This window comes from Phyllopteryx taeniolatus, chromosome 9, assembly GCF_024500385.1.
Source record: "Phyllopteryx taeniolatus isolate TA_2022b chromosome 9, UOR_Ptae_1.2, whole genome shotgun sequence".
Taxonomy (NCBI): domain Eukaryota; kingdom Metazoa; phylum Chordata; class Actinopteri; order Syngnathiformes; family Syngnathidae; genus Phyllopteryx; species Phyllopteryx taeniolatus.
In genome coordinates this window covers 24,829,296-24,843,161 of record NC_084510.1, presented here as the reverse complement: position 1 = coordinate 24,843,161, position 13,866 = coordinate 24,829,296, and the positions used below count along the sequence as shown (strand labels likewise).

General features: G+C 42.4%; 1 protein-coding gene across 3 annotated transcripts in view; it reads right to left on the bottom strand.

Annotated features, from left to right (window-relative positions):
• Window positions 1-13,866, bottom strand: part of snta1 (syntrophin, alpha 1) — a 35,888-nt gene that overhangs the window by 10,034 nt on the left and 11,988 nt on the right. For all 3 annotated transcript variants that reach the window (XM_061784333.1, XM_061784334.1, XM_061784332.1), the window contains exons 3-6: window positions 2,699-2,894; window positions 2,429-2,618; window positions 1,916-2,046; window positions 705-901 (exon numbers count right to left, since the gene is read on the bottom strand). In XM_061784333.1, coding sequence (XP_061640317.1) covers window positions 705-901; window positions 1,916-2,046; window positions 2,429-2,618; window positions 2,699-2,894 — 714 coding nt within the window. The remainder of the gene's footprint in view (window positions 1-704; window positions 902-1,915; window positions 2,047-2,428; window positions 2,619-2,698; window positions 2,895-13,866) is intronic.

The following is a 13,866-nucleotide window of genomic DNA, read 5'->3' as shown; positions in this document are numbered from 1 at the left end:
GGTTCACTGTAGTGTGTGAACTGCTGCGTACATGTGCTAAAATGCTTTTATTGTCTTTATGAGTGTTTGCTCTAACCCCCCCCCCCCCCCCCCCCCCACACACACACACACACACACACTTCAGGCTCAGGCTGTGCCCCCGGTTGTCTTGGTAATAAAAGCCAGACGCGCTATTGGCCAAGGAGTAAATGGGGCGGGGTATACAGTCACTCACTTAGGTGAGACAGGACTGGTCCCTAAAAACGCGTTAATTTCAGTGAGACAAGAAATGGGTTTTGTAAGGTGTCATGTAATTCTTGATCTTGTGTGTTTGACAAAAGCATGTCACATACATGTTATTAAAACCCCTGGCAACTATTTTAAAATGTGAAAAAGGAGCCACTATCAAGGGACTTTTGGTGAACTAAGGACTTTGATTCAGATGGTTTGCTCAAATGTGTTCTGTGACAAAGATGGAGCACTAAGTGAAGATGTGGACTCCTAGCTTAGCTTCTCATGCTCGCCACCCGACTTTTTAGCTGCCAGGGAAAAGCCAAAAGTCACTTCTTCATGCTTGTCCCTTGTGATCAAAAAGTACAACTGTAAGTGTGTGTTCCATTTCAATGGTTGAGTTCATGTTATACTTGTATGACGACAGTTAACTAGCCTGGTCCGTGTCAGCTTGTACTAGAATTAATAACGACTACGGTGTTACTACTATGTACCTGTCGTGACCTCCTTGATGAGCTCGGCGGCATTGTGGCAGCCTTCGACCAGCAGGTGAGTCCACGCCGACAGCTCCTTGGGGGAATCCACCCGGAACACGTGGGTCTCCACACCTTGCTTGGTGCCTGAACGCAGGCCAAATGAAAGATCTGATTCCAGGAGAGGAGAGGTTTTCCCCGGGCCGGAGTGGACCAGTCTATAGTGGACACGTAGATCGTAGCGAGCGGGGGGGGGGGGGGGACATTCAGGGTTAAAAGTATAAAAAGGGTGGAAACATATACGGTATGACTCATAAGTTCTGATCTCACTAATGTTTTCCAAACTAAACATCTGCTGAAGCAGACATGGAAAAAGTGAGAATGTGACTCCATCCTCACTAAACTGGACGTGGTGTGGCAATATTCTCGATATTACAGGGGAACCGCCAAAAGTTGTCTTTCTAATCTATTCCATGCAAAGAGGAGAGATTGTACAGTGCAGATGCACGGAATGCAGTACAGAAGGTCTTTTGACTAACATGACAGCTCCTGTCCAACTTCTACTTAACAAGAGCTGCCTCATGATCATAAAACATACAATTGCTTACAGTAACATAGAAGAAGGCCTGCAAAATAACTTTGAGTGATGAACAAAATGCTGCTTCACCAGGCCGAAAGACAAATATCGTAAACCCAAGGACCACGCCCTGCTGCGAACAGCAAACTACTGTAATTGACAGCCCCCCAAAATTTTTAGAATTGCCTATATTAATAACTTAAACTAAAAATATATCACAAAAAAGTTTCATATCCTTTCTAACTCATCTTACAACATTACCCTTCAAATATTGTCACCCAGTACAATAAGGCACACTGAGTTACCACCAAATTTAATGTTTTTCATTTGATTGTTTTATATTTGCCCGCGACCCTTGTGAGGATATAGCGCTACATTACAATGGATGGATAGATGTTTTATATTTATATTTATATACAAATATTCAAATTATGATTTTACTACTGCATTAGATTAGTGATAGACTACGGTGCGTTCTGACTTGCGTATAAATTTGGGTTAAGTCTACGCAGTAAGAACGGAACTACATTGTAACCCAAGGACACCCTGTTTAGAACATTTAGTTCTATTATGTTGTGCGTGCGTGTTTGTGTGCAATAAATTTAGTTCTATTATGCGTGTATATGTGTGTGTGTATGTATGCATGCCTGTACACCTGGTGGTGATGAGAGGGTGACTCTTGGTGGGGCTGCTTATGGCGTCTTTGCTTTCGGGCAAGGCGGGATAGAGAAGCAGCTCCCGGTCGGTCAGCACAGCGAGGACCGGCCTCTCCGATCCCTGTACCGCCTGCACACAGCACACATTTGTTGGCAGCCTCTTCAAAAATCAGCAGCCACGACACATCGATGACGGAAGGGATAATAAAGCTTATCCCTCTCGTATTTACAGTATGTGTTGCATATGCATCTACCAAACAATCCATTTTCATTTCCCCCAAACTGGACACCTTTATAGATATCCACTTCATGTATTTGCATTATTTATTTAAGAATTATTATTTTTTTCTTATTGCTGTTAGACAAAATTTTAAGAACGGTCCTATTGACAACTGGCCCATGACAACATATGGACTGATGTACAGCCTTGACAGAAATTTGCCATCTATTGACAGTCATAAAAACACAACCCTCTTCGTAGAGGTAATCGTAGCAGGTGATCCGATTCTTACCTGTTCTGTAATCCAGCCCAAGTGTTTAACTTCCATACCAGGCTGCAAGATCTTCATCTCCTCCTTCACTTGTGGTAAAAGGTTGGCAGCACCGGCCTGGATGGCGTTGTACCAGGACTGGGCCATGGCTGGGTCTTTGGCCCGCAGGAACACAGAGTTCTTTCTGTTGGGCGAAACCACCTCGAAGTACCTGGCAGGTGGAGACGAAGGGTCTCTTCTCTTTCATCCAAACCGACCAAACAGAGTGAACCGCTTGCGTGCGGCACGTACCTGTTTTCTGTGTCGGGGGGGCATTGCTTGCGGGACACCTGGCACATTTTCAGCAGGATGCTGCGGGGCTCCTTCGTCTCGGCGGACGAGAGGTCCGCACCCTTCTGAGGCGTTGGGGGAGGCGAGTCCCACGGGAGAGCTCCGCCAGGGGACCCCGAGCTCTTGAAGAAGGCCGACATCTCCTTGATGTACTTGACTGAAACACAAGGAGTGTTTGTGTATGCCTGACAAGCAACACCTTTTTTTAAAAAAAATAATAAAAACGTGTCCCTTCTTCACTTACATCATATTGCAATGTGTCGAATATACAGTATCAATTATCGCACAATTGTTGTATCGTTAGATAATATTGGTATGGCTGACAAAACTGATCTAAATAATATTCTATCATGAGCTACTTTGATTCCCACCCTTCGTTTTCAACTCTCACCAGTGGGATTGTTCAAAAGCAAAAATGTACGCTCCGTGACAGTAAAGACAAATGGGTTCTGTGCATCCATAATTACAGGGAAAATGGAGGCTAAAGTGGCCATAACTACACTGCGGGCATTGGCTGTATGTCTACAAATTCAACATGTTATTTTCTCAGATTTTCCCATGAGCTCTTGATGCTGCCTTCCTCCAAAAGCACTCATTCTTGGACCTTGTACTTATTCCACATAGACCTCAATTGGAAATGTGTTATGTAGATGATTTCAACATTTCTACCATTCGGGTTTCTCTCATCTTTCGTTTGTTCCAGTTCTCGGGTACTTGGTGCCAGTTGGACAAATCTAGAACGAGTACATTATTGAAGGTCAGGAACCCTGAAAATAGTTTTATTTAGCCCAAAATGGCCTTTTTGAGCGAGGGGTTCTCCAGACGTTTTCATGCCTCTAGTCGCGATCAATAAAAAGGTGATCCAGTTTATCTAAAGTACATACACATAGATAGTGATTTTTTAAAATCTTAACTGATTTTTAACTCCTCTTATAGTGTGGGGTGTACTCGAGATAACCAATTTAGCACACCACAGACCAACCGGCAACGGCAAGACCTTCAGGTCACTTCCCGATTGGCTTTTGTTTCGTTCATGTCACAATCACAGAGTCATATCGGCCAACAGAACACCACACACGTTAATGAGGAGCACACATACAACACATATAACACCACAGGATAGTCACTCAGGATAATCTTTTTACAGACATCCAATGCATCCTTTGCCAACTTAGATATCAGTAAGTGTGTACCCAGATTAAGACTAATAAAGCATTTTTAAAGTTGGTCCTTGGAGCCCTAAATAACAATCATACTGTCAAATGAATACCTCTCTGACAATCGGAGCGGCGCATATTTGAAAAGCCAACATTTTTGATACAGCTACACGAGATTCTTTGTAAGAGAGTTATTTAGAGTTATTCTGAACCTCTGGCACCTTTTCACTTTTTATCTACGATACACGCACGTTTGTACACATGTACAACACACACACACACACACAGGCAGCTCTGGTGCAGCAGGCCGAGGTCTGGGGTATGAGTTTGGCAGGAAGTAAAAATAGCCCGAGGACTAAATCAGAAGGCTGAAGGTAGAGAGCTCTGGTTTCACTGAAGAAGTGTGAAGCGCACTCGTCTTGCTGAGGATAAAGAGTCATGTAGCTCGGAGCAAAAGAACTCCAGAACAGGACAACAGGACCGAGCGAGGGGGGCTTCCACCGTTCCCAAAATAGATCACATTCCTGCCGCTCAGTCAACCAGGCAGCCTCTCATCATATAGCTATTTTGTTTAAAAACTAAACTAAAAAAACAGCAAGCTGTAGGGCAAATGTCAACAACAGATTCAGTTGGCTATAAAGTGAAGCAGGAGGTCTAATGGCTTGGCGGGTCACCGGTTTGTAACATGTTCAGAAACTATTCACTCACAGAAGAAATGTCTTCATACTACAGACTTGTAAGGGTAGGCAAGTACTGCAGGAAGCTAACTATCATGTACAAGGTTCAACTTTACGTGTTGTGTTTGGCATGGAAGAGCAACAGTTAGAGTTACATTGCTGTGCCCAACCAGTCAGAGTGGACATTTTAATAACTGAACCCTTTTGAGCTCCCAAAAATGAATTGAAAACAAAGAACTTTAAAGTTCCACAAAACCTCAGAATACCAATCAGCTATATGCGGAATGTCACAAGACCAAACCCGGAAAATAGGTTCATGGACATCCTGTGTATGCTGCGCTAATGAGCATGACTTGATGACTTAGAAACTCTCTTTATGGCTGATTTCTTCAGATAAAAGTTAAATGTGTGTGTGTCATGGCACGGTGGAGGACTGGTTAGCATATCTGCCACACAGTTCTGAGGACCGGGGTTCAAATCCCGACCCTGTCTGTGTGGAGTTTGCTTGTTCTCCCCGTGCCTGCGCGGGTTTTGTCCAGGCACTCCGGTTTCCTTCCACATCCCCAAAACATGCAAGGTAGGTTGATTGAAGACTCTAAATTGCCCTTAGGTGTGAATGTGTGCGCGAATGGTTGTTTGTTTATATGTGCCCTGCGATTGGCTGGCGACGAGTTCAGGGTGTACCCTGCACCGGACCCTTGAGAGGATCGAGTGGTACGGAAAGTGGTGGATGCGTGTGTCATTTATTTATACAAATATGATATGATCTATGTAAACACAAACTAAGCCTAAACATCGGACATTGTCATCTTTGCCGGCTCTGCGGTGACATCTTGTAGATTTTTAATTATCCTCCAGGTGCTTTGTCGCGGTTCTATTCGCCATTCACCCGAGTAAGGAGGAAGTCCTTCGACCCGTTTTGCTGAATGCAGAAGTATGTTGCGCATATACTGGACTGAACAGTTGCAATGACAGCAATGACCATTGGGGAATGTGAAAGCTGTCTTAATAAAATTGAATGTGTTCACTTATTCTCCAAGTTACATTTTTTGCTCGAATCATCCATGATGCATTTTTCCACATTAATTCTTGTACACCTACTCGGTGCCAAGCATGCTCGGTGCCAAGCATGCTGGGGCTGGAAAGCCTGGAGTCAAGGTGCAAAGAACAGGTACCTGCTACATTTCTGAAGTAGCTATCAACTTGTGTACTTAATGTCAAAGAAATGACCTTCTGTCTATTTGCTCTGGTGTCAAATGATGGATGTTTGCTGTGTTTGGCAGCCAACGTCTTCCACATTGCTGGAGAAAGACAACTGGGATTGAATGTATGAGGTTGAACACGGTAAGACTGGATTCTTACTTTATTTCACAAAGTGGCAGTTAGGGAGGATTTGTTTTTCACTTGCATTACTCTAGTAAGTGATGGCGTCATGCAGCCAGACATCAAGGCTAGCACTCTAGTATTGTTTGTCTAAATGTAACAAGGTTGTTTTAGTTATTCAAATACAGTAAGTGGAGTTAACTGAAACAAAGTAGCAGCAAGATCTGCAAGGGGGCAGGGCCATTGATTTTGTGACATACGTACATGGAGATACTGCACATTCTCAAACGACCATGACACAAAATGTTACACAGGTCTATTTTCACAAAGATGGAGGTGTTGGAGCCACGAATAGCGAAAGGATTGGTGTTAGTTGTGGATGAAAAGCGGAGAGGCTGTGGATGGAGGATTATGAAGGAGTAATGGAATGAACAACATGGGGGAGAGAGAGACAGAGAAAAGAGAGGAAATTGAAAGTTATAGAATAAGAAAACCAAACATGGTACATGCAGCAAAGCCCAGCCAGAAATGTTGCCGTGAATTCCAGGGGCGGCACATTCAATACAGCGGCTAAAATTAGCTGAGATGGCACTGTTATTACTTCAGCTTATCTGGCAGCCAGTGAGACCACTTTTGTACAGCATTTGTGTGCATGTGTGTGTGTAAGAGTTGTTTCTCCCAAAGAATCCCCCCTCTAAACTTTCCTTGACAAATCCTGACCAGACATTTTCAGCCAATTCAGTTTAGACGTCATTCACTTAAAACTGAGGGTATTTTATTCTTATTTTTTACTGTCTGTCTACTGCCAGGACAGTTTCCAAAGCACAATTTCCAAAAACGCTAGTTGCAATGGAAAAGTACCATTCGATGATTTGGCTTTGAATTATAATAATAAACACATTCAATCCCACAACCGAGCTGTCAGTCACAGTTGACAACATGACAGAATAAATACTGCCTGCTACTTTGACTTGATAAATGTCATCAGTGCATGAAAGAATGTGTGATCAGACTGTCTGGTTACGCCTTTGTGTCGAGGCAGCAAAATGAAAATAAAAACAAGAGTATGCAATGAGCACATACATCTGCCAAAAAAAGCACTAAAATAAATGTCAGATTACCACCTCCTGTGAGATTCTGTCGCTAATAAAAGCTAGGTTTTAAATGAAACTTTTGTTGGAGTCCTGTGGGGGGCAGTATTTTACATTAAAGGCGGCTGACAAAAAACGGAATAAACCATGTCTACCCTTAATCTGTCCAAAAATGTTAAAAATAATGCTAATATCTCCACACAAAGGTATTATGAGAGATAAATGAAAGGCAAGAATAAAATATTTTTTTAGTACGTAAAATATATTGTGGCGTTCCCCAAGTCCAATGCATTTTAAGTCATATAATTTGGTATTTTGATCAAAATCTTAAGGAAAAATGTGCCACAAAAGCTGAAAACTATTTTTAAATTTTTTTGTTCTCTCCATTTAACCCATCACAGTGAACACATATACATGTTAGTGGAACACACTGGAGCAGGGGGCAGCTGAAGCGCCCGGGGAGCATTTCGGGGTATCAGTGTCTTGCTCAAGGACAAAAGAATCATGCTCAGTGGTTGCTCTTAAAGAATACTTCTCTGAGCTTCTTTCTCATTTTCACTCAACAAGGACTGCGTTATATCCGACTACCATTGTTTTCACTTATCCTGGGCATATGATCTTGTCTAATTAAATCACACAGGAACTATGCCCCCAGACCAGAAGCATACTCAACAGTTTAATCAGTTATAATCAGGCAAGTCAAAACGGAGACTGTGAGACTTACAGTTATGAAAGAATACATACATCAATAACTGATTATACTGTATACATTGTCCTTTATTATTGACAAAGCAGAGAAAAAGTATAAGATCTGTGTAAAATACTAACATTGCTCAAAGAGCAGCCATTTCTCCCCCTCCACTGGTAACCATGGGAACGGCTGGAATGTCATTGGTCAGCCAGTGACCTCAGAAGCATGCAGTTGACTCTGTAAAGCATGCCAGCCAAACAATGTCCCAATGTTAAAGCACCAACAAGGGGAAAAAAAAACAACGATATCTCAGGCCAAAGCAATACAGTAAATCACAAGCACTTGCCATTCATTGCATGTTCAGTGTACTCAAGTCAATCGAGGTACAACAAGCTATTAATGGATGTAATAAGCCTTAAGGTTTTGAACGAGTGGAGTTCTTACAACAAAGTGTAAATATTTCAAGGATGCAGCACATGCACATGACGTGTACATCATGCTTGCGTCGAGATTCTTCGGCCACTTCCCAAAATGTGGTTTCTACAGTCTTATAGCACAAAGGCTGACAATTAGGGCTTTAATTGGGCAATGCTAACCCCCCCCCCCCCCCCCCTATGGAACTCGTTTACTAGGTCAATTGTTTAAGTGTATAAGCAACGATTGGGGTATTTTTTGGGGTGCTATGTTGTTTTATCAGCTGTTGTTTCAGTTGTCTTGGCCACGAGCGCTGGTAAAAAGCTCGCTGTACAAATATCTTGTTGTTTTGTAGGGCATCCAAACTGATAGAAAATACAAGGAAGAATAAAGAGTACTTGTAAAATAAGAAATAGAAGATGCTAGGCTAACTGTTAAGTTTTCTAGCAATGATATTGCAGTAGAAAATTAAGCTAGGAGACAAAGATCTTTGTATGTCGGGGAGGAGCTACTGTATATTGGGTTGTCAGTGGAAGTTATGGAGAGTCTTTATCTTGTGTGCATGTACAGCCGTATAATGGTGCCTTGAGATATGTGTAACCTGACTATCGCGTTTTTCCATATATTTTCCATATATTTCCATAGATTTTTTTTTTTTACTTTGACTGGTGAGCAAAAATTTTGAGATACTGGCGCTGTATGGTGGCAGTGATGTCAATTCAACTCACTTCACAACAAGCTTGTTTTGCAGATCGTAAACGATTCTTCAGAAAGAATTACACGTGTATTTAAAACAAAATAAATTTCGCATAAAGTCTGCTAGCTTAATACTAACACAATGGGAAACGCCATAGATGGGCTAGCAAATACATTGCGGTGCTATAACCTTATAAGCAAAGCCCTATTTGAACAGAAACAGTAAAGCAACACATGCACAGAGACAAAATAATACTCACCGGCATATATTCTTTATCTTATGTAAAAAAAAATATTTTTTTTTTAAAACGACTAACTACAGCTGATTTCCAAGTTATCTACAGTAGTTGTGAAACTCTTCTTCGTTTGTGTCTAGATGACTACTGCCCCCGGTGGCCAAGTCATGCACACAACAAGGAGCCACAACCACCATCATGATCGATAACAATACAGTAGTGTAGTAGGCTTAAAAAGCAAAAAAAACAACAACAACTGATTAAATGCATATGTCTTGTACTAAAAAGTTAAATACGACTTGAATTGTCCACAGGCAGTTATTCTTTGGCGTACCACTAGAGGTATTCATGCCACACTTTAAGAATCACAGTTTTAGAGACATCAAACAATCGGGCCTTTGCTGTCTTTGATCTGAAGTGGGTGAAAATGCTCAAATTTAACCCGATTTATTGAAGGTACAACCAATGTTGACCATGCAAGCCAAACAATGCCTCTACACAGTGTGAGCGAATTTACGCATTTAATAAACAACGTGCTGCCCCTGTGTTTCGCCACTCAAGGTGTGCTTCATTCGGGCATTGTCAGTCACCTGTCGAGAGATTCTCCTCTCCTGAATGATTTAGATAAATTCATTATTCCCACAGCCCATCTCATTAAGATCCTGGCTAAATGCCAGCCTCGCGAAGGTATGGCGGCGAGACAGAGAACACTGAATAAGACTAGTAAACTCATTCGCATTCTGCCAAAGCGCCGATGTGATTACTTTGCATAGAGTGTCAGGAGAGTTCATTATACTAATGCCACAAAGTGAAAGTGAAGCAAACTTGAACAGGACCTGGCCTTAGGACAAGAGGCGAGTGTAAAGGAGGTCGCACTGCAGACTTCTTCAACATTCTGTCTGGAGACTCAAGCTGAATACACACACACACACACATACACACACACAGTATGTACTCATGCATCATGCAGTGAGATGGTTCAGTGGAGTCCACAGTAACAAAGGCCTGGCCGCTAATTTATCGTGGGCCCTGGAACAGTCAGCGGGGTTCAGAAGGGGTCCCGCTAAGCAAACGTCACGCTACAGAACAAGACAGACCCCCCCGGCCAAGAGTTGCGATTTCATCAAGCTTTGTTATTTTGCGAGATAATCCATCCCCTCGCTGTGCGTAAGCGCAGTTTGCTCACGGGCCAGCAGCTCCAAAGGCAAAAGAACCGAGCATTGTGTGCAGAGGGTCCGAACCTTCACAGCGGGATAATACCGCATGGTTGGTGTGCAGGATAACTGCTCTGTGATTGTGACCACTGGTGTCTTTTTAATGAGATGACCGCAAGAAATGGACAGTGAAACCTCTTCTCTCGTCTCTACTGGGATGACAGTCAGAGCTTTGTCATAAAAAAAACTGTATAACATTCTTAATTGTCAAGTACAAAGAGAAAGTTTTTAAAACAGTTCCCAGGTCTCTCAATAACATCTCGTGTTATATCCGTTTGTCGAAAAACCCCAAGGATCAAGAATTATAGCACGCTATTTCTTGTCATTGCTGAAATGATCCCTTTCGAGAGCGAGGCTCTGTCTCATGCAAATGAGCAACTGGAAACTCCGCCCCACATACTCCTGGGCCATTAGAGAGTACGGATTTTGTCACCATGACGACCGGGGGTGGAGCACAGGAGTTCAACAGAAAACCAAGGACTTCTACTTCGGCAAGCAGAGCCCAGAATGTTAAGAAAAAGTGACCACCTGTAAATACACTAAATGTATTTAATACTTTACATTAGAGCTGCAGCTGTCAAATACAATTTTAGAATTGAATATTATAGCGATTATCCCGTATATTAATGGGATAAAAATTTGTTTTGGCATTATTGAACAACAAAATGTGCATGTGAGGTGCAGATATTAGCCTATTCTTATCTACCTGGGGCTCGCCTTCGAAATTCCCATAGTATAATATGTATGGCTTTAAAGGTGGGGCTTGGCTGACGAGTGACGTGGTAGTCAGCGAATAAATGTCATGATCTGACTTGGTTGACTTGGTTTTGATTAGCTTTACTTTGTTTCATGTTTGGTGAAGTTTTCCTGTGTCCCATGTTCATGTCTTGCCTGCCCATTTAGTTTTCGTCTCCACCTGTTCTCCTCAGCCCTGTACCTTGTGTCAACCAATCAGGTGCCGCCAGCGACTCTTATTTTGTCCAGGTGTGCCTCTTCGTCTCTTCAATTTGATTGTATTCAGTTCCCTGGGTTTGTTCAGTCTATGTCGGATCATTAGTTCTGCAAGTCACATTTCTAGTTTTGTCATGTTTCCTGTTGTGGTGAGTGTTTTATTTCCTTGTGTTTCTTTGTCACTTTGATATTGATTTTTGGGACTTTGTTCATTCAGTATTTTAGCGCTCAGGTTGGCAGCTGGCTGTTAACTGGCTATCTGTTAGCCGATCTGTGTACTATTGAGTGCCTGGGCATCAGTTGTGGCCATAGCAACTTGTGTATGAATGTGCTTATTATTATGTTTATTTGTTTTACCGTTAGTTCAATAAAGTGATTGAAAGTGGCATAAATAAACATAACTAAACAAAATTACCCCCAACACCGTGTCCACAACTTTTAACGAGCAATCGTGTGCGGGCTCTTTAACAGAAGTCAATGCTATGCATCCAATAAAACACAATGCACCTCTGCTTGCCTTTTGCCATCATAGTGCGGCTGGACTTCAGCCATCACTAGAAAGTTGCTGTTGATCTTCACCTAGCCTACCTGATCACGCCAACCTTGCTATCTAGTCACAACGCACACTGTCCTGAATTCAACTTTAAAGGTTTAACTGCGCCTTTCACTTCACATTACTGTGCTAACAAGAATTAGCTTCTTTGTTTTTCTAGTTGCTCGTTGGATGACAACAGAAACAGAAGGGCAAAAACACAAAGGTGAAACAAAGCTTGTCTGGTAATAAACAGCCACGTCTCAAAAAAAGCACTCAAACTGTGACTTATATCACTGTACAGAAATGATTGTCTTCCATATGCCACCAGTCAAAAGTTTGGACACACTTTCTAGTGCAACTGAATGAGAACATTCATCCAAACGTTTGACTTCCAGTAGTTCAAGCATGGATATATTGCTGGCAGGCCAAAGATCGGATGCAGGTGTGCAAGTATGTGTGTGGCAAAGAAACAGACAGCGAGAGATTAGATTTGGGGTTACTGCCTGTGGAGAGTGCTGACAAAGCGTCATAGGCACAGATGAACGTCCTCAAAATCTAATCGCACCCCAGGCACTGGCCAAACACATCACTGCTTGCGCACATGGAATTTTCACACTTTGGTAATGCGGTATTTACGTGCTTAATGATCACAGTTGGTGCTGTGATTTTGTTTGCATCCATCTGCTCCGTGATATGACACTGTTTGCAAGGTAAAATCAAGCAGAACATGGCTCGAGCCCAAGGATTTCCGATGTAACAAAGCAGCCATTTGTGTTCTCATGCCGTCACCCCCTGAAACTGACCAACCAATCGGGTTGCTTTCTGTCACTGAAGGCCTCTGCCACTGATTGAATATGCTCTATTAGCCACAGACAAGAGCCAAAAAAATACAAATGAGTGCCAATGGGCACAAAAACACGAAAAGATGCTGCAATTATTTCAGAGGCACTGCCTGAATAGCCACACAATTATGCTTAACTAAGAGAGATAGTAAAGCAGCATACCAATACTTTTTCCCCCCGGTTCCATCAAAGTCACCAAAGGACCGATCATATGCCTCAAAGATTATCCTGAGCGATTATCCTGTTGTGTGGGGTGTGTCAAGAGTGATTTATTTTTTTTCCCCTTGGAAAACTATAATGAATGACAAACAGTCCGGTTGAGTCAAGGACTCAAATGTTTGTCAAATGGAATGGAATGATAACCACAAATAACCATGTACATGTTTTACAGCAGCACGGTGGGCGACTGGTTAGAGCGTCTGCCTCACAGTTCTGAGGACCGGGGTTCAATCCCCGGCCCTGTCTGTGTGGAGTTTGCATGTTCTCCTCGTGCCTGTGTGGGTTTTTTCCGGGCACTCCGGTTTCCTCCCACATCCCAAAAACATGCATGGTAGGTTAATTGACAACTCTAAATTGCCCGTAGGTGTGACTGTGAGTGCGAATGGTTGTTTGTTTGTATGTGCCCTGCGATTGGCTGGCAACCAGTTCAGGGTGTACCCCGCCTCCTGCCCGATGATAGCTGGGATAGGCTCCAGCACGCCCGCGACCCTAGTGAGGAGAAGCGGCTCAGAAAATGGATGGATGGATGGATGTTTTACAGCAGTATGGTACACGTACCATTAGTGGTACACAGATTCCTACTAGTGGTATGGAAAAGAATCACAGTCAAAGTACAGTTCAGTTGTGTTTAACTTTTAAGTTCAATACATTTGCATTCTCTCTTATAGAACTGTTTGTTTTTAAATAGTTTTGTATCTACAATTTTAATTTCCCTTTGATGTGCAATGCACTTTAAAGTAATCATTGGTTTTTTTTGTTTTATTTAAGCATAACGTTAATGTTAAATTCTGCATAATGTTACAGTGGCTTACAATAACAAATATACTTTTGGATGAACACTTGGCCTTCTGCGCTACTGTATTTTAATGTTGGGAATGATGGTGGTATCTCGAGAGTTAAGTAGTTGGTGTAAAAATTTTGAAAAACACCGATCTCAAGTTTTCAATTGACCAAACATGAATGTTCTTGGAATGTGGGAGGAAGCCAGAGTCCTCAGAGAAAATTCATACAATAACAGGGAGAACATGCAAACTTCTTACAGGAAGGCCGGAGCCGAGATTCGAACCCATACCCTCAAAAGTG